At 40.7% G+C, this 27,520-nt stretch overlaps 1 protein-coding gene across 1 annotated transcript in view; it reads left to right on the top strand.

The window, feature by feature from the left end:
• npepps (aminopeptidase puromycin sensitive) overlaps positions 1-27,520 on the top strand; it is a 136,016-nt gene that overhangs the window by 53,274 nt on the left and 55,222 nt on the right. Inside the window, exons 6-11 of the mRNA XM_078424846.1 lie at positions 5,234-5,434; positions 6,885-6,981; positions 7,739-7,772; positions 13,378-13,492; positions 23,408-23,572; positions 26,240-26,344. Coding sequence (XP_078280972.1) covers positions 5,234-5,434; positions 6,885-6,981; positions 7,739-7,772; positions 13,378-13,492; positions 23,408-23,572; positions 26,240-26,344 — 717 coding nt within the window. The remainder of the gene's footprint in view (positions 1-5,233; positions 5,435-6,884; positions 6,982-7,738; positions 7,773-13,377; positions 13,493-23,407; positions 23,573-26,239; positions 26,345-27,520) is intronic.

Raw genomic sequence — 27,520 nt, 5'->3', positions numbered from 1 at the left:
ACTACTAGAAGAAACAAAGACCTGCAGATGCTGGTATATACCAAAGGTTGACTCAAAGTGCTGGAGTAACTCAGTGGGTCAGGTAGCATTTCTGGAGAAAAAGGACAGGTTTTAGTTTACTGTCATGGGTCCCGATCCGAAATATCAGCTATCCTTTTCCTCCAGAGATGTTGCCTGCCCTGCTGTTACTCCAGCACTTTGTGTCTATCTGTGGTAAGTACTACTGTTTGCTTCATGTGTGTCTCTCTCATGAGCCTAGTGACAAGTGGTAGAAGAGAAGTGCCAACTGGTTTTACTTAATAAATTAGAAATAGAAATAAAATATTGAAATCAGTTGGACTATAAGAAATGGGGCATCACAGTGGCGCAGTGGTAAAGTTGCTGCCTTGCAGCACTGGAGACCCAGGTTCCATCCTGACTACGGGTGCTATCTGTATGGAGTTTGTACGTTCTCTCTCTAACCGCGTGGGTTTTCTTGGGGTGCTCCGGTTTCCTCCCACACTCCAAAGACGTACAAGTCTGTAGGTTAATTAGCTTTTGTAAATTGTCCCCGTGTGTGGGATAGTGCTAGTGTTCGGGGCGATCACTGGTCGGTGTGGGCTCGGTGGTCCAAAGGGCCTACGTCCATGCTGTATCTCAAGTCTAAAGCAGAAGTCTAAATGAGAGAAGGAGCAAGTCAGTTGGCACCTCGAGCCTGCTCCACATTCAGTAAGATTGTGGCTGATCCAGTTTTGGGCTCAATCTACTTTCTTGTCCTCACCAGACCTCTTCATTCTTGTAGTTCAAATATGTTCGATGACTTTCTCTCCGAGGTAAAGAATTCCACTTGCAGCTCATTGAAGGAAAAATATCCTCCTCATATTTATTCTAAATGGACAACCTCTTATTCTGAAATTGTCCCATAGTTCCAGATACCCCAATAAAAGGAAAATGTTTTTCAGCATCCTATCAGTCTCTCTCGGAATCTTTTTAGGTTTCAATAAGATCACTCATTTTCGAAACCCCAATGAGTATAGATCCTACCTGCTCACCCTCTCCATATATCAATCACTTAATCCTAATAAACAAACTTACATTAAAATGCAAGATAAATTAAATTTCATATTTTCAGGTTGTGTCAATCTAATTACAAACATGTCAAGCAAAATTGACTATCAATGACTTGCTGTTATCCCCCATCTTGCTTAAATATTTTCCTTGTTGATTAAGGTCTTAAAATATACGTGGCAGTGGCAAGATTATATTTCCTTCTAGTGTCAAATGTGGGTATTCTTGTCAATGGCAGCAATTTATTTACCTTTCACATTGCTAGCATGGATTTCTCAGTCTTAGGAAACATCGGGGTGGTTGGTGGAAAAGGGTTTTGAAGCAGTCATCATTTTGGTCGCTATTTTAAATATAATATGCCAGGGATGCTTTTTGATTGCAGACAATTCTTAATTTTGTCTTGCAAAATTTGTTTTACAAACTGGCTTTGTTGTTCATAGCATTACCCATACGGGAAAGCCATCTGTGTGGCTTGAGGATAAATACTTTCATCAATTTAGTGGCGAGCTGATGTCTATATTAGAAATGGGATAAAGATTCAGTTCTTAGTTTTCTTTGTAGTTTTATGCATTTACTGCTGGTCAGCAGGAGAGGTCAAATGGGGATTATGTTAACCACTCTTCAGTAGAGTTTATTGTCATGCACAAGTATGATGAGATGCAGTACAATGAAAATCATGCGTGCAGCAGCATCACAGGCACACAGGCTCGGACATCACACAAAAACATAAACGATACATAAATTACACACATTCTACAAGATAAGGAGAAAATGTCTGTGCCAAAAACAAGACTGTTGTTGGATGTTAGAAAACAGGGAATCATTAGATCGATTTGGCATTCAACAAAAATGCAATTACTTCCAAAATATGTTTTTGTACATGGATAGTTTTTGAATTTATGATTATATATGAGCATATATGAAAAAAATGTGGGGACCCTGGCTGAGATATGGGGTGCATTGTCAGCCATGGGTGAGGCCCCAGAAGACTTGGAGGGCGGCTAATGTTGTACCTTTATTTAAGGGCTGCAAAGAAAAACGTGGGAGCTATAGAACAGTAAGCCTGACATCTGTGGTAGGTAAGTTACTGGAAGGGATTCTGAGGGATAAGATATACATGCATTTGTATAAACAGGTTGATTAGGGCTAGTCAGCATGGCTTTGTGCATGGGAGGTTGGATCTCACAAAATGTGATTTGAGTTTTTGAAGAAGTAACAAGAATCGGGTGTCAGAGGTTATGGGGAGAAGGCAGAGAATGGGGTTGGGAGGGAGAGACAGATCAGCCATGATTGAATGGCAGAGTAGACTTGATAGGCCGAATGGCCTAATTCCACTCCTATCACTGAAGAAGGTTAATGAGGGTGGAGCAGTAGACATTGTCTATTTAGGGCTTCAGCAAGGCCTTTCATAAAGTTTTGCCTGATAAGTGATTCAAAGATCGCCTGAATTGCAGGGAGAGAGAGCTATTTAGATGCAGAATTGACAATGATATGAAGCAGGGGGTGATGGTGGGTGTAGTTTTTCTGACTGCAGGCCTGTGTTTAGTGATGTGCCTTGGGCCCAATGTTATTATCTATATCAACAATTTTGGATGTGAATGTACAATGCATGATTAGTAAGTTTGCAGATGACACTAAAATAGGTAGTGAAGAAGATTATCAAGCATTACAGCGGGATCTTGATCAATTGAGCAAGTGAGGTGAGGAATGGCAAATTGAGTTTAATTCAGATAAATGTGAAGTGTTGCATTTTGCAGGTGTTGTGAGGTGTAACCAAAGTAGGACTTCCACAGTGAATGGTAAAGTCCTGGTGGGTGTTGTAGAACATGGGGACCTCGGAGAACAAGTATATAACTCCTTGAAAGTGGCATCACAGAAAACAGAATGGTGAAAAAGTATTTTGGCATTCTAGTCTTCCAAGGTATTGCATCTAGAAGTTGGGATGTTTATATTGCAGTTGTACAAGACATTGGTGATGCAACACTTGGAATATTCCGTTTTAGTCACCCATCTGTAGGAAAGATGCCACTAAACTGGAAAGAGTGCAGAAAAGATTCACATTGCCAAGATTCGAGGGACTGAGCTACTGGGGGAAGTTGGATAGGCTAGGACTTTATTCCCTGGAGCGTAGCAAACTGCAGGGTGAACATGAAGGCTTAGAGATGTATAAAATCACAGGAGCTTAGAGTCAATGCAGTCTTTTTCCCAAGGGAGGAGAATCAAGAACTAGATGGCATAAGTTTAAGGTGAGAACCTGAGGGGCAAATGTTTCACACACGGAGTACTGGGAAAATGGAATGAGCTACCAGAAGAACTGTTTGTGGCAGGTATAATAACATTTAAAGAACATTTGTACAGGTTTGGAAGGATATGGATCAAACATGGGCACATGGGACTTGTGTAGATGGCCATCTTGGTGGGCATAGATGAGTTTAGCAGAAGGTCTATTCCTGTGCTGTATGTTCCTGTGTCTCTGAATATTTTGTGATCAATGCCCGAGTGGTAAAATTTATGATTTGCTCCAGTCAAATAGCTTGTGCAACTTAAAGTGTACCTAAGTGGCCAAATTATCTACTTGATAAGATTTCAACTCGTATTCGAAATAATCTGAGATCATCAGAAAAGGCTTTTCATTCTAGAAAGCTTAATATCAGTTGCACTACATACCTTGTCTAAAATTGGCAATCTTGGATATCTTTCCTTTTTCGGTTAATAAGCGCTCTTGCAAATTTAAGTTACATTTCTGAAATATGAGCCACTCGCCTCCCTGTGCAGTTCACTTTTCTTCATCATTCTCGGTACCTATTTGTTGCTAAATACTTGCAAGGGATGAAATGCCTTGTGAACTTGGGTGGAATGGTCAATGCAAATAGTTACGTAGAAAAGTTGAGTGTTACCTTTGTGAAGACTGTCAGGATGCTAGAATTTGCATTCTGAATTGAACCTTTGCTTCCACCATTACATTGTTGACTGTTGATGGTTAAACCAAAAATTGCATACCTATCAGCAAGTAGATTTAGGTTTATTATTACCATGTGTACCGAGGGACAATGAAAAGGTTTGTTTTGCAAGATACCAGTCAAATCAGTTAATATTCTACATAAATACAATCAAGCCAAACTCAAGAACAATGAATGTAGCAAAGGGAAAACTACAGAGTTCAGAATATAGTTCTCAGAACAACTGAAAATGATGCTAGAATTACAGGTAAAAAGAGATCTAACAGTAGGGCACTTTTTAATAAATTCTCCAAAGGGACTGGCATGGAAGAATCTCCACTGTAGCAACCACCACAAAAATATTACTTTACCTGGTAGACTTTGTTAACTCTAGCTTCAATCAAAACGGGAACTCTGTAAATCATCAAAGAAATTCTGCAGTTTTTCCATTAAGTCTGTTACAGCAGTGAAACTGTAAATATTTGTTAGAAATGAAGAATGTGTTTCTATCAGTAACCAAGACTCTCTTGACGGCCTGAAAAGCATGTTCCTTGCATCATAACTGCATCAATATTTTTAGTGTTTTTTTAGACACCAGTGCAGTAGAGGAGAGCTTTGAAACTCCATGTCATTAATGCCAAAGATCAGGATTGACCCCAGGTGCCTGATGCTTGTAGATTGTTTATCTCATTAGCAGCATGAGATGAACAACCTACATTTGTTGTAATGAAGCTTGCAGGATAGGAATATGCCACAATACTAAGGATACCATCTTTCAATAGCGCAATGGGGTCTTTGTCTTATCATGATGGAGGAGTTGGAGCTTTGGTTTTTCTAAACTAACGTCCACCATGTCCAATATTCACTCTAAATCCATGGATTTCTGACATGAGCAAGGTGGCTAACACTGATCAAAGCTTGATTGAAGGAAATGCAATTCTAAAGTCTGTACCATGTCAACTATTCAAAATGTATTCATGTGAAATGTAAGTAATATAAATGCTGACGCTATATTCAAGTAATCCTAATTTAGTTTCTAGTGGGATATGCTGAGTGGAAGGTTTATATTTTTCAACCACTGCCAGGGATTTTGCTAATTTAATTTAAACATTATTAATAATTTGGTAAAGAATTGTTTTATCACAATGCTCTTGAATCTTGAACACTTCCAGGTGGAGCGTCTTGTTGCATTGTGACTCCATTTTGCATCTTGTAACCTGTTTTTGCTTTTACCTTCGCTGTTACAGAATGTGACTGAACGTAACCCATATCCTGACGATGACGACCTAGTGGAAGTCAAGTTTGCCAAATCACCCATAATGTCCACATATTTAGTGGCGTTTGTGGTCGGTGAATACGATTTTGTGGAAGCCAAGTCATCCGATGGCATTCTCGTTCGTGTCTACACACCCATTGGAAAAGCGGAACAAGGAAAATTTGCGCTTGAGGTTGTTTTTGTTTTTGTATACTCGTGTGTGTTAGCCCTTAAATGGGGAGGCGGGAGTAATTGTCGTTTCTTGAATTCAAGTTGTCATAAATACAACCCGGTTCCCTAAATCGAGCTGAAAAAATATTTTAATGGCTCAGGAAGGAAGCTTAGAATAAATGGGTGGAGGCTGTGTGCTTCTGCCTCTCGATTATTTTACTGCTCTAATGTCGTTTGGATTCTCCATTTCAACACCTTGCTCCATATCCAACTCTATATCTGGCTTGAATTATAGATTATGAATTCCCAGCAGCATGAGGTACAGACCAAAGGTTGCAAACGCTTCATGCAGAGCAGCAAAGCAGAAGCACAACATGACTTGAGTTAACCTACGGTCATCATTGTAATGACAAGGGCAGGATTGGGAGTCGGTGGTCAGTTGCTTTTTACTTGGTGTTTAGTTTGGAAGTGCCAGAGGTGGAGTTGGGGAAAGACAAAATAATAGTCAACTGGAAGAATGGGGAGAGATTGCTAATAACCTATAATTGCATGATTTTAAATATATATATTTTTTAAAGGGAATGCTGTAGCGCTTGAAATTCAACAGGATATTGTGAAATTAATGTTTTAAGGTGAACTATCTTCACTATATTTGCCCTCATTTTGGTGTATCCACTAAACCTTTCTGAATGTGCATTTATGCACCGGCATCAAGCAAGAACTTGATTAGACAGGGTTGCTGTAGTCCCCGCTTGTACTTGCTGTTCAACCTTTCAAAAACTTGTTTGTTATGTGGATTCAATATTGAAGGATGGGTTTCTGGTCTTCATGTGTTAATATTCTAACAAATAGAGAGACGTTCAGGAAGAAAAAGAAGGGAATGGTGTGAAAGAATCGAAAGATTGATTATCAGATTCTTATCCAAATATTTCCTTGCTTAACACACATGTATTTTGAATCGTGTGCTACTCTCCTGTGCATAATCCAATTTGTAACCGTACTGTTTTTCTCCATATTAGCAGTGACATTATTCATCCTCCTGTAACTGTTGATTCATTGGAGCTAGGTTTCCAGGTAAAAAATAAAGGCTGTCTGAGGAAAACCTATGTCTAGAGTTACAGACTCAAAATAACCTTATGACTTAGATCATGGGATATATTCAACCATCACATTAGGTTTAAATGTAATTTTTAAAAAAACTATAAATATGGACATTAAGGCATTATTTCCCTGCAGACCCATCAGGAAGAAGGAATGTCTGGTCATAAGTTATTGTATTTCTTTCAAAGGAGGATAGCTTCCCTCCTTGAAGGTTGAGTTCGATGAATTCCCAATTCTTTATTTTTGCTGTAGTGAAACCTTAGAGTTATGGCCTTGCTTTCTCTTTGTGGAAATAAACTAGCTGAAGTTCTCGTTATTTCGCTTCATGTACAATGGTAATAAAAGTTTTTTGTTTTTTTTCTCTCTGCTAGGTTGCTGTCAAGACACTACCTTTTTATAGAGAATACTTCAATGTTCCGTATCCTCTACCAAAAATCGATTTAATAGCCATTGCAGACTTTGCAGCAGGTTGGTATCTTGAATTATTTGTTTATATCAGTTGCTGCATTCTGGATCAGTATTTTGAAGGAGTGTTTATAATGTTACTCGACTTATAATAGTGCATTTTTATACCAAGCTGATAGTCACCTCATCATTCTAATTGTATAACTGCCAAGTGATTTTAACTGCAAAATTCCAATAATCGAGTACATTTTTTAAATGTTGCTTATTTTTAAAATCCAAACGTTGTCTTGACAATTTCCTCTGCTTGTTATCCTTTCTCCCTCCCTCAGCATTACTCAGCTTGGTAACTTTCAACTATGCTAGTGATACTGTTGGTTACTGATAATTGATCTATGATTTACATGAATAAGACAGATTTAGAGAGAGATATGGGCCAAATGCAGGCAAGTGGGACTAGTGTAGATGGGACATGTTGGCCGGTGTGGGCAAGTTGTACACCATGTGTCTCTATGAAAACTAAGTTGACCATTTTTAATTTGCGATATCTGTCTGCTCCCTCCCTGAAACAATGCACACAAATTTGTAAAAGTGAAAATATTGTGCCCTCTTCACTCCCTTTTTGATAGCTTGTTTAGCTTGGGAGGTCCATTTGCTCTCGGTCTGATGCCAGAAATTGCAAGTGAGTTAGTAAGAAACAGAAGCAGAGTAGGACTTTAGAAACAACTTTAAAATTCAGTAAGACTGTAGGTGATCTACCTGATGCTTGAACCTTCACGTGTATAAATATACTGAAAATTAATGTGTGACTATTTTTTCACAGGTGCCATGGAAAATTGGGGTCTTGTAACGTACAGGTATTTAGGTTTATTTACTTTTATGTAATGCCATTAGTTTCCCTGAAGTGATATTTTGCCTATGATTTGCTGCTTGCTTCAACGCAAGATGGTTAGAACTGCCCTCAAAGTTAAGTTCAGAAAAAATCTAGATGAGGGAAAGCTTTCTTCAGATGAGAAAGAAAGCCTGATTCCAATTGACTTGCAATGAAGCCGTTATCTTGAGAAAGGAAAGTTCTTGGGATCTGTGGGACGATTAATCCAAACTGTAGCTGAGATCTAGATTAAGGGCCAGAGAAAGAGACAGCAGGTAGCTGCTGAGCCCAATGCACTGTCACGCCATTTCAATTTGGCTCATTTGAATAGTTACTCAGCTAACCTTTTAAACATCTTCCAGATCAATAAAATAAAAGTTACCATTATGAGGTCAGGCAGCATGTGCCTAGAAAGAAGTAACATTGACATTTTAGATTGTTATTTCATTAAAAAATATTTAATATTGGTCAATGTGAAAATTGGTTCTGGTCAAATGATGGAAATTATTGTGGATAACTTTTATCCTTTTATCCGTTTTCCTTTTATTTCAGGGTTTTGATTTGTTCATTTATGGAATGTGAGCATTGCTGGCCATGCTAGCATTTATTTACCATCAGTAATTGTGTCTGAGAAGATGGTGAGCCACATTATTGAACCTCTGCATTCTTGCATGCTGAAGGTCCTCTTGCAAAGCTCCGGCTTAGATTTTTCAGGATGTTATACAACTTCAAACGGAAGTTGAAGGTGCTGTTTCTCTAAGTCAAGGTAGTGTGAGTTTGAAGGTGATGGCATGGATGTCCTTGTTACACTAGGCTGTAGAGACCCAAGTTTAGGAAATTCCATCCAAGCTTTCCATGTGGCTGTTACAGCAAGGGTATTGTCAGATTCATAGCTCTTGTTTTGGGGATTAATTTATCTTTTGGGATGAATCCTATTAACTGAGAGATAGCTTTTTTGATGGTACTGGACATTTTTAATTGAAGAGGGTCACGAGCACTTTATCTGCTTCTGGGACATGTTAGATCTGGCATTGTTAATAGCCTCCTCTTGAAACAGCCTCCTCTTGTCGGCTCCTTATTCATAGGCAGCTGTGAATTCTTAGCAGTGTGATGGCTGCAGAACTTTGCTCTGATCTGTTGGTTTTAAGATTACTTTGCACTGTCTTTCACAAGTTAGTTTCACTGTTTAGCATTTCGTCCAGTGTTGTAGCTTTGGAGACTGCCATTTTATTCTCTCAATTACTCATTGGTTCTGAGAGCTGTTTCCAGATCAATAATCTAAATCTTTCTGGTTTATTACTCGAGGAATTTACCATCCTGAAAAGCATGTACCTGTTACACGTACAATTATACTCTAAAGTAAAAGAAATTACCATGGAATTACATTGACAGTGTTTGTTCAGAAATCTCGCCAGATTTGCAGATTCTCAGCAGAATATGACTAAAATGTGTCTATACATTTGTGGGGTGGGAGCTATTTAATCCAGAAATATATATCTTGTTCAAACTCTGCTTATGATGGATTGTAGTTGCGTGACATCATTGGTCCTTTCTGATTCACCCATTATCAGAGTCAGAGATAGACACAAAATGCTGGAGTAACTCAGCAGGACAGGCAGCATCTCTGGAGAGAAGGAATGGGTGAACTGGTCTCCCAAGTGAGACCTTACCAAACGCGTCAATGAACTCCATTTAAGCTACATTAACCACCCTGGCCCCATCAGTACACACTGAACTTTTCAAAGGAGAAACCATCAAATTGGGCAGACAGGATCTCCCCCTAACAAAGCCATGGTGAAGGTCTTTGATTAATCCCTCGCATATTCCAAACCAGTGGTATGAACTTCTCTACTTTCAAGTAACCTTTGTTTTCCCTCCCCATCCCTTCCCCCATCCTAGTTCTCTGTCTGGTTTGACTGCCCTCCTGATTAAATATTACTTTGTATGCCTTGTTGTCACCTTCCCCTAGCTAACAATGATCTTTTCTACAGTTCCCATGCTGTATGACTATGACTATGATATGTGGGAAGGAACTGCAGGACCTTCCATCCCATCAGCCAATTGCAATCAACACAATCCTCCAATTTCCACCACCTCCAACGGGATCCCACCACGAGCCACATTTTCCCATCTCTACCCCTTTCCGCCTTCTGCAGAGACCATTCCCTCCGCAACTCCCTGGTTAACTCATCCCTTCCCACCCAAACCACCCTCTCCCCAGGTAACTTCCCCAGCACCCGCTGAAGATGCAACACCTACCGCTATACCTCCTCTGCCCAGGGACACCGGCAGTCCTTTCAGGTTAGGCAGAGGTTCACTTGCACCTCATCTACTGTATCCATTGTTCAAGATATGGACTTGTATGTCGGCGAGACCAAACGCAGACTGGGTGATCGTTTCGCGGAACACCTTCGCTCAGCCCGCGTGAACCAACCTGATCTCCCGGTTGCTGGACACTTTCATTCTCCTTCCCATTCCCACACAGACCTTTCTGTCCTCGATCTCCTCCATTGTCAGAGTGAGGCTAAACGCAAATTGGAGGAACAGCATCTCATATTTCACTCGGGCAGCTTACAGCGCAGTGGTAGGAATGTTGATTCAGGCAGCCCCGGCATTCCCTCTCTCTCTATCCCTCCCTCACCCAAGGCACACCCGCTTCTAATTTTCACCCTACAAACAGCTTGCAATGAATGACCTGTTTCCTTAACATCGTTATTTTTTTTGCATATCTTTCATTCATTGTTCTTTATCTCTCCACATCACCGTGTATATCTCTCGTTCCCCTTATCCCTAACCAGTCTGAAGAAGGGTCTCACCCATTCCTGCTCTCCAGAGATGCTGCCTGTCCCGCTGAGTTACTCCAGCTTTGCGTCTATCTTCGGTTTAAACCAGCAGTTCCTTCTTACACATCATAGGCATACAGTCGCACAGCATGGAAACTGGCCCTTTGGCCCAATTCATCCCGGCCAACCAAGATGGCCCAACTAAGCTAATCCCAGTTGCCTGCATTTGGCCCAAATCCCTCTAATCCATTTCCTATCCATATACCTGTCCAAGTATCTTTTAAATGTTATTGTACCTGCCTCAACGACGTCCACTGGCAGCTCATTCTATATACCCGCATCCTCTGAGTCCCTCCGTACGTAAGTAAAGAACAAATATGCCTCCAGATTCTAAAGAATTTTTTCCAACTTAATTTTATAATGTGAAATAATCTGCTCTCTTAACCATCCTATTATTCATTGGGAAAAAATCTGGCACTATTTATTTCATAAGCCCTCATTATTTTTAGAATTAATCTTCTTATCTCATTTGCTTACCAGTAAACTCCTGCAATCATTCACCTGATGCAACACCATTTCCCTTTCGCAAAAAAAAAGACTTTCACTTGGACTTGCATGGGTTCTGCTAACTGGGAATGGCCCATCAAAAAGACCTTCATGTCAAGCTACAGTGAAAAATTACCATGCCCCTTTCCTATCTTTTGATCAACGCTTTGGAAGAGAGTGGCCTTTATTGTAAGGGAGTTGCAGTTTAGGAGTGGAGAAGGACAATTGTGCAGAGGGTTGGTGTACTGTTTTGATCCCCTGAATTAAAAACAGCTTTGGGTGCAGGGCACTAAAGATTCACTAGGATAATTCCGCAAGTGATGTTTCCCCTATTAAAAACAGCAAAAAATAATTTGACCTCATTGGAGTTGAAGCAAATTGTGCATGATTGTATGAAACATGTAAAATCCTAAGGTGGCATGATGGAGTAGATTCTGTGATGCTTCAACTCGCGGGAGAGTTACGATCGAAGGAACATAGTTATAAGATAATTTTAAATTGATGCATTGGAATATTTCTTGTAGATGGAGAATCTCTGGAATTCTCTACCGTGCAAGGTTGTGGAATCTAGATCATTGGAAGTATTTAAAAAGGAGGGAGATACCTTTTTGAAAGATTGGGGAATAGAGGACGACTAGGAACTGGTACAGAAGAGGAGTTGAGACTTTGGGTAGATCACTACAATTATTGAGAGGCAGGGCAAGGATCGGGTGAACTACCACTGCTCCTAATTTTTTGTTTAGTTCTCCTTGGTTTCCTTATTTTCAAATGTGTTACTTTTGCCAATTTCATTTTGATTTGACCACTTCATGTTGGAAGATATTTACTTTAACATGTATTTTTCATTTTTTCTCTTGTTTTCCACCCCCATCCCCACCCCCTCTCTGAAGAAAGCACCCAACTATTCTGATTGCCTTCCTATAAATATTCTCCTTGATGTTTGATAATGGAGTGAAGAAAATAAGATTTTGCTTCTGCCATCCGTTTGTGTAATATGTGGGTGCACAACTGTGCAACATGGTGTGAATCTATTTCTGTTAGAGTTATATTTATTTTAGCGAGTTTGAATTTGAGAATTAACTTTATCTTTGTAAGGAAGAGATGGCCATTCAAGTAGGGCACCTGTTAACTAGCTTCAAGGCATTTTTTGAAAATGTTAGAGAATGTGAGGCATTTTTGGAAAATGTTAGAGAATGTGAAGTTGGAAGAAATTATTTTGCTGTTCTGAAACTTGCCAGAAAGAACAGGATTAATTGTGGTGTTGACCAATTTTCATTAGCAAGCTATTGGTGGATTAGGTTTCACCTTTTTTTTAGATTAATATATCATCTGTACCTTGAATGCCAAGCAAGTAGTTATCAGTTTCAAAGACAGTGAGAGATGTACTTTTATCAAAGCTAAGGCATGCTGGTGTTCAATCCTGATGTGAATCTTGACCAGCAGTGTCATACCGATAACTAACCATGAACCCACCAGTCCAGTGGAGAGCAGCAGACAGCTTTCATGAATTTTAATCCCATTTGCTGAGCTGGATGTAGCGTTTATACTTGGGCTCTAATTGAGTTTATTGATCACAAAGCTGGAATCTGATCTATTCATCAGTAATTGAACTGATTGCCTTTATTGCTCTAGCTTGGATCTGCATAATATTAGTTATAGACAATGTTACATTGGTGGGATATGATCTCTGTGTAACTTTAAAATGTTCAGTGCAAATGTTGGAGTTCACTATTCACCAAATCTCTCTGTAGAGAAGACAGCAATCAATTAGTAAATTGCTATAGGGATAATTAATGGCCATGATACTATAGTGTGGTATTGGATCAATATTGGGGTTAGAATGAGGTTACACTATCGGGTTCAGTATAACCAAGAGCGTTGTGCTAACTAAGAGCTAAGAGTCCAAAGAGTGCTGTGCCATGAGTCTCTCGTCTCAATTAGTCCTGCCCAACTAATTTTCCTAGTCCATGTATATTAAAATTCTCTTTGAATAAGATCATACCTTTTTGACGTTCCCATTATTTCTTCCTTTGTACTTCTTTTCAACACCGTGTTGTTATGTGATCCATATCCACAAGAAAATACTCTTAACTGCCCTCTGAAATAATCAAGCAAACTTTTGGCACAATTAATGATTGGCGTTAAATATTCGTCTACACTTTAAACCTCAAATCCCACAAACAAACGAGTAAAAATAATATATACCTCTTGAGATGCAATCCGTATTTACTGAAATGTATCACTTACTGTTCTTTTCTCCAGAGAAACGGCCCTCTTGATTGATCCAAAAAATTCCTGCTCATCATCAAAACAGTGGGTTGCTTTGGTAGTCGGCCATGAGCTTGCTCATCAGTGGTTTGGAAACCTCGTCACTATGGTAATATTCTAATCTTTGGTAAATAAAGAGAGTGCATTTGTGAAAACTCAGCTTGTTCTGCTTTAAACAAGAGACCTGTCTCCAGGCAAAGGCTTTCTTGCTTCTCAGGATTTCAGTGTACCAGTGAATCATTGTATTTTAAATCAAAGTCATTCAAACTTGAAATATAATGGAAGTTGGAGAAGGTGGGTTAAGTAAGGCACTGCAATTTTCAATAGATTTGATGCTTGATTCTAATGATGTTTGTTAACTTGTGTTCAGCACCATTTGAATTGTATCAGACAAAAAAAAAGTATTTTGCTATGTTTATGAAAAATTTAACTTTATTTCATACTGGAACTGCCTAATTGAAAACACTTACTCCACCCAGGCAAGGAAGAGAGTAGGTCAACTGTTGTCCCTCCTAATTTTCTTGAGGTGTTTATTACATATTATATATATTGTAATTTATGACTTATTTTCTCAGGATATATATTACAATTTGTAGCCGTGTCTAAGCTCCTGGGAGTAATGTTTCCCAAGCTGCCATGTTAATGTCAGCCCGGATCTTGCAAGGGAAGCTGGATTTTGATGTCTTGTTTTGATGAAACTCTAGATCTATTCTTCAATATGGAATACATTCATAATTTATATGACACTGAGCTGAATCCAACGAGAGAATTCTTGTGCTTGCGCCCACACCTGCATGCTCTCTACACATGTGAAGCAGTGTCTTATCTGCTGACCCAAGGAACAACATTTCTGCCGGTATATGTGTGAACACCACTGATAGAGTTGCTGGCTGCTGTCTGTTATGGTTGAGTTAGTTGCCCTGTCAAGAGTAAAATAAAAGCTGTAAATGTGAAAATGCTCAGCAGGTCAGGTCATTTCTGTGTGAAGAGAAACGAAGTTAATGTTTCAGGTTGAAGGCACTGTCAATTTTCATTACCTTGTCAGAGCACAGTTTTTCTAGGTCCAGCAAAAGTTATCTGGTTAAGTTATTGCTGAGTTCGCAGTCTGTTCAGATCTTTGTGCAGTTTATATAGTGGTGTCATTTTGTTATCAAAATAGGGGTATCGATGTTGTCAGCAGTCGATTGAACTCTCCTTTAAAAGAAGTCATGCCGACATGTGTACCGTAGCTAAGTACTCTACTGACACTAGCCATCTTGAATGCACTTCATAGCCAAGTAGCTAGTGGTCAGCCTGAAAATACCGACTCCATCCTATCACCCCTGGTTAAATCCCTCCCTACCTACGTCCAAGACACCTCACACGCTCTCCATCTCCTGGATAACTTCCGGTTCCCAGGCCCCCACTCCCTCATTTTCACCATGGATGTCCAGTCACTCTACACCTCCATCCCCCACAAGGATGGTCTCGAAGCCCTCCGTTTCTTCCTCGACCGTAGAACCAGCCAATCCCCATCGACCAACACTCTCCTCCGCCTAGCAGAGCTGGTTCTTACCCTCAACAACTTCTCCTTTGACTCCTCCCACTTCCTCCAAACCAGAGGCGTAGCTATGGGCACTCGCATGGGCCCTAGCTACGCCTGCCTCTTTGTCGGGTACGTCGAACAATCCCTGTTCCAGACGTACACTGGCCCCATCCCCGAACTCTACCTCCGCTACATCGACGACTGCATTGGTGCTAACTCTTGCACCCATGCAGAACTCACTGACTTCATACACTTCACCTCCAATTTCCATCCTGCCCTTAAATATACCTGGACTATCTCTGACATCTCCCTCCCGTTTCTGGACCTCACCATCTCCATCACAGGAGACAGACTAGTGACGGACATTTACTACAAGCCCACCGACTCGCACAGCTATCTGGACTACACTTCTTCCCACCCGGTCCCTTGCAAAAAGTCTATCCCCTACTCCCAATTCCTCCGTCTACGCCGCATCTGCGCCCGGGATGAGGTGTTTCAGACTAGGGCTTCCGAGATGTCCTCGTTCTTCAGAAAACGGGGCTTCCCCCCCTCCATTATAGATGAGGCTCTCACTAGGGTCTCTTCTACATCCCGCAACTCCGCTCTTGCTCCCCCTCCCCCCACTCGCAACAAGGACAGGATCCCCCTCGTTCTCACCTTCCACCCCACCAGCCAGCGGATCCAACATATCATCCACCAACATTTCCGTCACCGACAACGGGACCCCACCACTGGCCATATCTTCCCATCCCCTCCCCTCTCTGCGTTCCGCAGAGACCTTTCCCTCCGTAACTCCCTGGTCCACTCGTCCCTTCCTACCCAAACCACCCTAACCCCGGGCACTTTCCCTTGCAACCGCACGAGATGCAACACCTGTCCCTTTACCTCCCCCCTCAACTCCATCAAAGGACCCAAACAGTCTTTCCAGGTGAGACAGCGGTTCACCTGCACCTCCTCCAACCTCATCTATTGCATCCGCTGCTCTAGATGTCAACTTAGTTATATCGGCGAAACCAAGCGCAGGCTCGGCGATCGCTTCGCTGAACACCTGCGCTCGGTCCGCATTAACGCAACTGATCTCCCGGTGGCCCAGCACTTTAACTCCCCCTCCCATTCCCAGTCTGACCTCTCTGTCATGGGCCTCCTCCAGTGCCATAGTGAGGCCCGCCGGAAATTGGAGGAGCAGCACCTCATATTTCGCCTGGGCAGTTTGCAGCCCGGTGGTATGAACGTCGACTTCTCTAACTTCAGATAGCTCCTCTGTCCCTCCCTTCCCCTCCTCCTTCCCAGATCTCCCTCTATCTTCCTGTCTCCACCTATATCCTTCCTTTGTCCCACCCCCGACATCAGTCTGAAGAGGGGTCTCGACCCGAAACGTCACCCATTCCTTCTCTCCCGAGATGCTGCCTGACCTGCTGAGTTACTCCAGCATTTTGTGAATAAATTGATTTGTACCAGCATCTGCAGTTATTTTCTTATACTTATTGCTACCCTAGTGTTGGTCCCCTTTGAAAATGTGTACAAGAGCAAACATGGGGTACTTGATGTATGTGTAAAATTAAAATTAGGAGAGATTATAACCTAATTAAATGGATTTGATAACATCCTGATTGGTGTTGATGAAACTGATCATTGACTTGCATCCTTTCCAAAGTAGCATTTACTTTGAAACTGAAAGTATGAATGCTGTTTTAATCAAGTCCATATGTATTTGGTTGTAGGAGGATTTTTTAACTCTGGTCACAGTGCCCACACCACATACTTGTGGCTTGGATTTCAGCTTCACTAAAATTTCAATCCAAAACACAGCTTCTCCTTATTTGTATATTTCAAATCTCACACATGTATGCTGGAGACACAATAGACTGCAGATGTTAGAATCTGGAACAAGAAAATCAAACTGCTGGAGGAGCTCAGCAGTTCAACCAGTTTCAGGACTGAGATGGAGAGCGGAAAAGAGATGAGGGGCAGGGCAGGCAGGTGATGACTGGAACCAGGGGAAGGAGAGGTAATAGACAGGGAGCAGGAGGGGTGGAGTCAACAAACAATGGCTGCTGGATGATAGATGGAGAATGAAGGAAGTAAAAAAAAAAATGCAGGTGGGGTGAGTAAAAGGAGGTTGGAAGGAGAGAAGTAGAAATAAGCAGTTGTAGATGCAGAATCTGATAAGTAACCGTTTGGGGAAGTGAAAGGATTGCTAGAATGTGTGTGTGTGTGTGTGTAGGGGATGAGCAGATGGAACTGAATGCGGGAGGGGGAAACAGGGAGAGAGGAGATTGTGTGTTACATGACACAACTTGGTTTTGTCACTTCAGCCAGCGAATCATTCCATCCTGAGTCTGCCTTGTCGAGCGTTGTACAAATTTGTTTGTTTCAGTGAGGTCTATACTCCGACAATTTCATCTCCACATGTAACTTCCCCACCAGGCAAGAAGCATTCTGATTAACTCTTGCCTTATTTGCACATATCTCTTTTGGGGTAAGGAGACCAAAATTGTGTGCATTGCTCTTGGGTGTGGAGCCATATTACCCTATTTAGTTGTGGTAAGACATCTTTGCTTCTCTTCTATTCTATTCCTTTGATTAGAACATGTCCACTTTACAAAAGAGGAGGTCCGATGGGTCTTAAGGTAAATTAAAATGGATCAATCGCAAGGCCTGATCAAGTTAATCCTCCTACATTGTGGGAAGCTAGGAAAGAAATTACAGGGGTCTGGCAGAAATATTTGCATCATCTTTAGTCTCGGTGAGGTTCCAAAAGACTAGATGGTGGCTAATGTTGTTCCTTTATTTAAGATGGGATGCAAGCACACGTCTGGGAATTCCAGGTAAGTGGGGAGATCACTGGAGGGGATTCTGAAAGACCGGAACTCCCTGCATTTGGAAAAGCAAGGACAAAGTCCAATGTCCATAATGAGTCCATGGTGAAACTACCTGCATTTGGAAAAGCAAGGACTGATTAGAGATATTCAGCATTATTCTGATATTCTGATTAGGGATATTCATGCATGGAAAATTATGTCTCAAATTTGAGTATTTTGAAGAGGTGATGAAGAGAATTGCAAGGCCTTTGGCAAGGTCCTATATGGTAGGATAACCTGGCAGTTAGATCACATGGGATCAGGGAGAGCTAGCCACTAATCACCATCATCATCGGCGGTCACTTGAAACGAGTATGACTGTCCTCTCCATAGAGGGCGCCTGTGCATGACTTCGTTTAACGCGGGGAGACTGGTGCACAGACAGCCACCACACGGTCCTTGACAGATCTGGGTCAGGATCCAGTGGCATGGAGTCCAAGACGACCGGGGACCCTTTTCTGCTGCAGCCTTCATCCGCCTTCCCAGCCGTTGTGACGCTCCACTAAAGTCAGCCGTCATCCTCCGCCTGTTCCACCGTTGAGGTCTTGGTTGGATTGCTCTCTGTCAGGGACCTCCCCCTCGACCGTACCGCCATGGGTGACCCAACCAGGAGCGTGGCTGCAGACGGCATCGCTCTCAGGATCTCAGGACCACACAAGCTTCTCCACCACGACAAGGTGACAATCCACGGAGAAGGCCACGAATAGGCTAACAGGACTGTACTCCACTGTTTTCTGTGAATACCGATTTGCTAAATATATTTAAGGTAGCTAAATTTCTGTGTACAAAGGGTATGAAAGAATATGGGGAGAAAGCAAGAATATAGTATTGAAATATTATTGATTGGTGGAGCAAGTTCGAAGGGCTAAATGTCCAATTCCTACTACAATATTTTGTGTTTTTGCTGAGTTTTTTGAGCTTTCCACGAAGACAAACTAAAAGTATGTTATTCAGGTTTATAGTTTTAGAATAAGGGGCACTTTTGGTAAAATCAGAATTAGTTGAAGATGAGGAATCTCTTCACTGAGGGTTGAGAATCTTTGGAATTCTCAACTCACAGTGAGTTGTGGTCTTAGAGACCATAATTTGATAGAACTCTGCATTCTTTTCTAGGGTTCTCTTTTACAAAAAGTATTAATTGACCTTTTGTTGGGCAGTACAAGATCTAAAATGGGCTTTTCCCTCATCAATTCCTCAACAGACTGACCTAGAAATTCATTTTGTACATGTTCCAGAAGTTATTTCGTAATACAATTTGGTTTGTTCAATCTATGTGTAAATTAAAGTTCCCCGCGACTAACTGTATCGGCGTTGCATGTGCATTTAATTCGCACATGTATATGAAACCCATCCTTCATCACAACTACTATTTGGAGATCTATGAACAACTCTCGTCAATGCTTTCTGCCCCTGCTACTCTTTAACTACATAAAGTGATTCTAATTCTGTAGAAGAACCTCCTAAGCCAAGGTCCTTGCTGTCCCTTAGTAGCAGCTTCTCCACATCTTTTTACCTTTAACCTACCTAAACATCAAATGCCCTCGGCTATTTAGTTCACAAGTTTGATCGCCATGCAAACATGTTTCCATAATAACAGCAATTAAATTAGATCCATTTGCTATTATTTATACCTTTAATTCACACTTTGCAGATTTATTTGAATATAAATTTGGCCTTTCAGTTTTTCCAAACTCCAATCTCATTGCCGCTTATGTGAAATATTTGAACATTATGGAGGAAAGTACAAAATAGAGTGTAAAAACAATTGCTGCCATTATCCCCCACTCTATTCTGCTTCAAGTGAAAACTTTATTTTAACCTTTTTTGAAAGCTGTAAATTTACCCTTATCTCATTTTTAGCTGGCTGGCAGGACAGGTTTTTCTACAATGCCATGTTGTCTATCCATATTTGTAAAGGCTGTTGATAGCGAGACTTTTACTTGCAAAGAGCAGGTTTCAGTGACACTCTGTTCTCGTCCTGAAGTACATATGGAGTATCGAGCAGGTGATTGCCATATTGGCTGTGTCTCCATTTGTGTCTGATGGCTTTGCTGCCCGTTTTTGTGGGTTTTGTCCCATTATTGCAGATATTAATTTCTACTGAGCCATTAAATTAAAACACACTCTTCTTCCAGAGAGTGGTGAATCTCTGGAATTCCTTGCCCTGGTGGCTGGTGGAAGCTGCCTCAATAGAAGTATTTAGCGTGGATGTTGATAAACATTTGAAAGATCAAGGAATAGAGGGAAATGGAGAAGTAGCACAGTAGTTGAGACCTGCATAGATAGGCCATGATCATATTAAATGGTGGGGCAGGCTTGATGGCCTACTCCAACCTCCTTGTGTACTTGTGTTATCCATTTATTTATTGAATACATGTCTGATTATTCTTGATGCAAATAGCTGTATTTTCTTGCTTCAAATCCCATTGCCTGGTCTGAATTCCAGCGATAAGTCGCACGCTGCATGATGTAACTGATTTTATAAATTCCAGCTGTCTGTGTCTGTCTGAGATTATAAACTGCGTAACATAAGCATTTTTAGGTTTGGTTTACACGTTAAAAACTACAGAATTTATGCAATGCTATTTCATCTGTAGACATTCTGACAGTGTTAGAATGCTTGGCTGTGTGCATCTGCAGTAAAAGTGTGAGTGATGACTTGAAAAAACAATTTACGCCAAGTACAAACTAAACTTGGCTGGCAGTGCAGACTTGTCTGCCTTCCAATGGCTGTTGTTGATAGACTTCTCTTTGTGAGACGAAAACGTTCAGATTTTTTTTTCATGGTGTCCTTGTTTGTTCGCTTATGGATTTTTTTTGGCTGCTTTTTTCCTTGTGCCCTTAGACATTACCATTAAATCCCAAAATTTGGAGCAGTTGGGATATAATTTTTCAATGATTTGTCTGTCATTGAGATACAAAGTTTCAATGTTTTCCTCTTCTCCCTATTCTCCTTGCACTCTTGCCTCACCACCAAAAACTAATATTTCACTTTAATGCGATTTATACTTATTTCGCCTGGGCAGCTTGCAGCCCAGTGGTATGAACATTGACTTCTCCAACTTTAGATAGTTCCTCGATCCCTCTCTTCCCCTCCCCCTTCCCAGATCTCCCACTGTCTTCCTGTCTCCACCTATATCCTTCCTTTGTCCCGCCCCCCTGGCATCTGTCTGAAGAAGGGTCTCGACCCGAAACGTTACCCATTCCTTCTCTCCTGAGATGCTGCCTGACCTGCTGAGTTACTCCAGCATTTTGTGAATAAATACCTTCGATTTATACCAGCATCTGCAGTTATTTTCTTACACTGCTTATACTTAACGCAGAATTTGCAGCTGGATTTGATCTCCACACTCAATGCTTAATAGTTGACTTGTTTATTAATGTGGTATGTTCCTTTTTTTGGTGTGCACTTGCTTATATGAAATGCCCATTGCAAGGAACAACTGAGATCCTCTGAATCTTTACAACTGCTGCTTGTTTTCAAGGTTTTGTTCCTCACTGCAGGGTGGTGAGGTGAAGCAAGTTTGGTGCAGTGCTGTTCTCTCACAACTGCTGCAGCTCACTCTTCAAATTCATTTATCAATTCCAGAAATTGGATTCAAGTTGTAGTCGAGTCCTTTTAAATCTTATTTCATCTAATTTTTTAATGTTTGCTGAGTCAAGATGTGAAGAGTTGCCATGTTGCATCATGTATAGATCGACAATTAGATTCAGCATTGTTGACAGATTGATTGAAGTCCAGTTAGGATTATTTTTGGATCACTTAATTGTGGATGGGGAGCATTGCTTTTGTAGATCTCTTAATCCTTTAAGAACCGACTTGGCAAGATGCTATAAACCCATTCAGTCCGATGTATTCAAGAGAGAGTTAGATATAACTCTTAAGGCTAACAGAATCAAGGGAAATGGGAAGAAAGCAGGAACAAGGTACTGATTTTGGATGATCAGCCATGATCATATTGAATGGCGGTGCTGGCTTGTAGGGTCGAATAGCCTACTCCTGCACCTATTTTCTATGTTTCTATGAAACACAGTTGCCCCATTAGTCTCATTCCCTTTTTATCCTCTTCCCTTGAAGCCCGTCAGTTTATTTTCTCACACATAGCCGCTGACTTTCCCCTCTTGATTCCTGCATTAGGGCACATTTACCATAGCCATTTAATCTATCAGGATGTCTTTGGTATGTAGGATAAAACCAGAAAACCCAGAGGAAATGAATGGAGTCATCCATGGAGTAATGGGGGAGAAAATGCAACTCCCGAGGTCAGAATCAAACGCTACATTGCTCCAGGGATCTGCACCAATAGCAACTGCTGCAACGCTATGCTGCCTCAGCTAAATTTGGATTTTTTGATCCAAGAAATGTCATGTATTGGTGCCGTGCTTCAGTTAGTGGATGCTGAAATGTGGAAGGGAAGAAGGAAATGTATTCAGGAATTATCATAGAACGATCACATTTTTGCAGAGTTGGAAATGGGTGAGGAGAACTTTAGTGACTTTAGCGAAATATTCTTTCTAGCTTTAGAACCTAACAACACCCTGGGCATGTGATAAGGCAGAAAGTATCAGAAGGAAAATTGTCCAACTCTCAGTATCTTGAAGCCCATCAACCATTGAAGTTAAGATAAACTTGCATTTCCATCAATAGTTCAGAGGGATGCAAAAGGCAGTCATTTTGGCTGATTTTATTTCAAGATGAACAAAAAGTGGTCATGCATGTTGTCAGAGGTGAGGAAGGCATTTTAGAATGTATGCAGTTCTGGAAAGGGTAACAGTGAAATGAACAACAATTATTTAGAGTGGATTAGATGAAAAATTAGAGGAGTTTTGTGGCCATTATATTATATTTGGAAAGGTTACTTAAAAATGGTGCTGTATTTTAAATGTAAGCAAGAGTATTCCAAGAGTAATATCTGTGACTGCAGCAGTGGTGGACAAATCTCTGGTTGAATTATTTAGAGTACATCTGCAATTGGGAAATAACGATCACAACATTGTGTTCAAAACAAGAATATGCAAGGGCAATGGTGAATCAATGAGGATTGGCCTTTACCATTCTAGGCATTATGTCATTGAAATGAAAGGGAGTATGGCCCCAATTAATTGTGCAGAGAAGCTAAACAGCAGGCACCCGGAACAGCATTGGAAAATCCACAAATGCATTGCTTATGGTCTAAAATGAATATGCGTGTCAAGGCCAATAAATATTGGTTTACCAGATTTGTTCTGAGTAGCTCAAGGCAACCACCATTGTTGGTCTGAAATACTCATCCATAGATTATAGTGAGCACAGCCAGCAAGATGCAGGCTATTTTATGAGCTGTGAATTTCCCAGCAGGGGAGAGCAGCGTGCAGGCTTAGATAGTTGCTGGCAGCTTTGCTTTCCATGTTTTAAGAAAGAGCATGGAAAGTTTTCAGTAATTTTTAAATACTTTCTGCAAGAGTCCAAGCCTTGTTTAAAAAAAAACGACTTGGGCACAAACTCAAATTTGAGCAAAACAAATCCCGCACAAGTCATGTGTTGGATGCAAAATTGGAAGTGTTTTGTGGCCATATTTTTTTTGGAAAGGTTACTTAAATTTTGAGCTGTATTTTAAATGTAAGCCAATGTATTCAAATACCACATCTGTGATTGCAGGAGTGGTGGACACATCTGTGGTTGAATGAAGGCTTTGCTTCCTGGATAGAGTATCTATGTGTTGATCACTGCTTCCCAGAATATGATATCTGGACCCAGTTTGTATCGACTGACTACACACGAGCACTAGAACTTGATGCTCTTGACAGCAGCCATCCAATTGAGGTAAGCCTGTTTCTCCTTTCAAGTTCTCTGGAGATACACTAATGGTTTGTTGCTGTAATCCAAGCCAAGCCATGAACATATGTTTTGCAACGTGGGGCTTAAAGTTTGTTAAACGAACAATATTTGTTCAGAATCGTTTTCTACGCTTTGTATAATTTAACATTGTTCCGTGGAATCGATGTGCTTGCATTAATATTTTTAAATGACTTTCTACCTGGGCGGTGAGGTGCCAGAGCTGCTGCCTCACAGCGCTAGAAAGCCCAGGTTCAATCCTGATTGTGGATGCTGTCTGTGAGGAGCTTGCATGTTCACCCTGTGACTACATGGGTTTCCTTCATGTGCTCGGATTTCCTGCTGCATCCTAAAGAGGTGTGGGTTAGTAGATTAATCAGCTGCTGTTATATCTTCATCTAGTTTGCAAGATATGATTGGGAAGGTGGGATAATGTAGAACTAGTGTGAATTTGAGATTGATGGGCAATGTGGTCTGTTTCGTGCTATATCTCAAATCTAAACTAAACTTTGTTTTTAAGCTAATTGTCCCTATAATTTTTTTTCCCCCTTTTTCAATTTAGTGGGCATCAACAGCCCTTGCAGTTCATAATTAGTTATTTTGTTGGCCAAGGTAATGAAGACAATCTGGTCCGCTTGCAAAATTATTGACATTGGGATTGTACCCGAAATTAGGATCTTCCAGTCAGCATTGTTATGTACTTTCCACTAAAAGTCCCTAAATAGCAATTGGATATAAGAATCCTGATTAAATTCCTGGCCCAGGGATACAGTACAATGTTTTGATGTCCCAGAAAGATGTGTAGCAGATTTAGTGGGTTCATCCTACTAATTAGTTATTTTGTTCAGCTATTCTTCGGGCCAAAACTCGCCAAATGGTGCAAGCCACTGTCTTTCAACTGTTTTGGAAGCAGTCTGACAGTGCATTCTGCTGTGTAACATTCATGTAATTAATTAAATTGAGATATGGAGCTTGTGATGAGGAATTTAATTTGGAAGATAGTTTTTCAGGCATTATTACATTTTCTCATCAATTATTTCCTCTGCCAAATTGGTGCCCTTGCTGAAATAATAATTAGCTATCTCACAGCCTGGAAAGTAGGGTGCTAAAGACAAAAAGCAGCCAATTAATAATAGGTTTAACTATTCTGACAACATCTGAGTTTTCTGAAGTCTATGATCACTAATTGGGTCAGTGCTGTATTGGAGCTACTATTATGCTTTGCCTGTTATCATCATATCTGTGGCTGGGGTTAAATATATCAGCATATGGTAGATTAAATGGTGACATTATTGTTGCTCAGTGTAACTGAAACAATTTGTACAGTCACCTCAATTTCTATGATATTGTTTAAACTGAATGGAAAGCTTTTAAGAACTTTTTTCTTTGCACACAAGCTGTTCTATAATGATTCTGTTGATGCCCCTCAAGCAAGTCATGGTACTAGACTGAACCATTAACTAAGTAGAGTATCTTTGTTGTTCAAACTAAATGTTGGGTTGGTTTTATGCAGGTATACATGGCACAGACAAAAGAAAACACAATTAATATACCTCTAAAAAAACACCAGCTACCTGTGTCTTAAGTGCGGTCAATATTTTTTCATTCTGAATTCCAAAGATGCTCTAACAACATTGAGTTCATGCAGCAATATCACAAGAGGAAGCATGTAAATAATATATAAAAAGTAAATGGAAACACAAGAATTTAGAATGAAAACATAAAATTGGAATGTATGGCTTTAAATGGGGTTTGTATTCTGCCTGAATGCTTTGCTTCATTTCCCTTCTATCCATTAATCATTTAATGTGATATAAAACACTTGGATCCCTGGCGGATATATTTTTTAAATGGAAATAAATCCCTGGTTCTTGGTACAATGAAGAATATGAATGTTTCGGCACGATAGAGAGATGTAAGCATATGTGGGGGAGATGCATTGCTGTTCAGTAACCAGGTCACAGCTGCACCTGGAGGACATAGATTCATATCGTGTGGAAACTGGCCCTTCGGCCCAACCTGCCCTTGCCGATCAACATACCCCATCTACACCAGTCCTATCTGCCTGCATTTGGCCCATATATATCTCTAAACCCATCCTATCCATGTCTGAATGCTTCTTGTGCATTGCGATAGGACCTGCCTCAACCACCTCCTCCAGCAGCTCCTTCCACACACCCGCCACCCTTTGTGTAAAAAAAAAAGTTATCCCTCTGGTTCCAATTAAATCTTTCTGCCCTCACCTTGATAAAGGAGACACAATGCCATGCTTGCCTTCATCGGTCATGGAATAAAATATAAATATAAAAGTAGGAAGTCTTGTAGCTCGATAAAACTTTGGTTAGGCTGCATTTGGAATGTTGTTGTGTAGTTGTGGTCTCTGTATTTCAGGATGGAAATGGAAGCTTTGGAGAGAGGCAGAAGCGGTTTATTAGGATGTGGCCTCGAATGTCTTGAGGTCCTGTAAGGCAATATATAAATTCAAACTGTTTAAGGCTTAGAATTGGAGTGTAAACCTAAACCTGACACACCCAATTTTTAAAATTGAGTACCACTTAGTTGGTATTCATATTTTCATCTGTAGAATGAATTTACTTCCATTATTGATGATATTCTTCCTTTTAACCAACATTAAGAGATGTATTTATTTTAAAGGTCGCAGTAGGGCATCCGGCAGAAGTGGATGAAATCTTTGATGCAATTTCTTATAGCAAAGGAGCATCAGTAATTCGAATGCTGCACAATTACATTGGTGATGTGGTAAGATTCTTTAAGCATAACTTAGTGATAAGTGTTAGTGATTTGTGATTCCGTGTTTAAACAGATTGTGAATGCACACAATTGAGCTTCACAAGAGTTCAAAAATGCAGCTTGTTTTGATGTTTGTTTGTAAGCTGGCAATTAGATATTAATTTTGCAGCAAGGATAAATGTATTTAAGTAATCGATATATACATTTGCCTGGGAGTGAGGTATGCTTGCATTTGTCCCAGCTATTTTTACATCTCTCTACCTCCCCACTACACTTAGATGTTGGCTATGTCTGAATAGCAGCGCTCGTGCCTGAGTTGGCTCATTGTGGCCTCAAACCTTGTTCCAGAGACTATACAAACCTAGGGTAATACCCCACTGTGTTATCAATGGTCATAGTTGCAGTGTCAGAAGGGGCCATCCTTTGAACAAAGCATGTCTGCCCCAGTAGTCAATAAAGAACACTCTGCTATGAGTGAATAAAAGCAGGATATTTCTCCGACCATCTTATGCAGTACCTAAAATGGATGACCTGGTCCTTACCTCACTGTTATTGTTGGCAGCTTGCTGCACGCAAACTGACTGCAAACATATTTCCCCAAATCACAGCCAATGACCAGGCTTTACAAGAGACTCGTTTGGCATAAAGTGCTGTGGAACATCCTACCTACCGTCTTGAAAGATGCCAAATAGATATGTTTTTTTCTTTTTCATTCTTACTACATAAAAGGTCAAATTGAAAGAGTGCAAATACAGAAAATTCTGGACCAACATATGTGGGACAATCCCTCACTGTAGAGTGGAAAAAAAGCAACTTAATCTATGGGGTGTAAGTGGTTCACCAGGACTGCATTCTGATGAAGGGCTTATCCCTGCAGTATTAACCTGTCTTTTTTTCTTTCCATTCAATCCTACTGTTTATTTCCAGTGTTTTGTGTGTGTGTATCTTTGTCATATTTTGATTGTAGGTGTAAATTTATTTACACCTGTAAGAACTGAGATTCCAGGTATTCATCTGCTCCACATCCAAACAAGTTTTGTGCTCTGATTAAGTGTATCTCTATTTTTATTTGGGGGGGGGGGGGGATAATTGGGAGGGGGGAGGGGGTGGGGAATAGGGAAGTTGTGAACAAGGGATACCAGGAGGTGATCACAGGCTGAAATGTAATAAGTGCTTGGATATTAT

Source organism: Rhinoraja longicauda, chromosome 29 (assembly GCF_053455715.1).
Source record: "Rhinoraja longicauda isolate Sanriku21f chromosome 29, sRhiLon1.1, whole genome shotgun sequence".
NCBI lineage: Eukaryota > Metazoa > Chordata > Chondrichthyes > Rajiformes > Arhynchobatidae > Rhinoraja > Rhinoraja longicauda.
The sequence above is the reverse complement of the archived record's forward strand: the minus strand, read 5'-3'. Positions and strand labels throughout refer to the sequence as shown.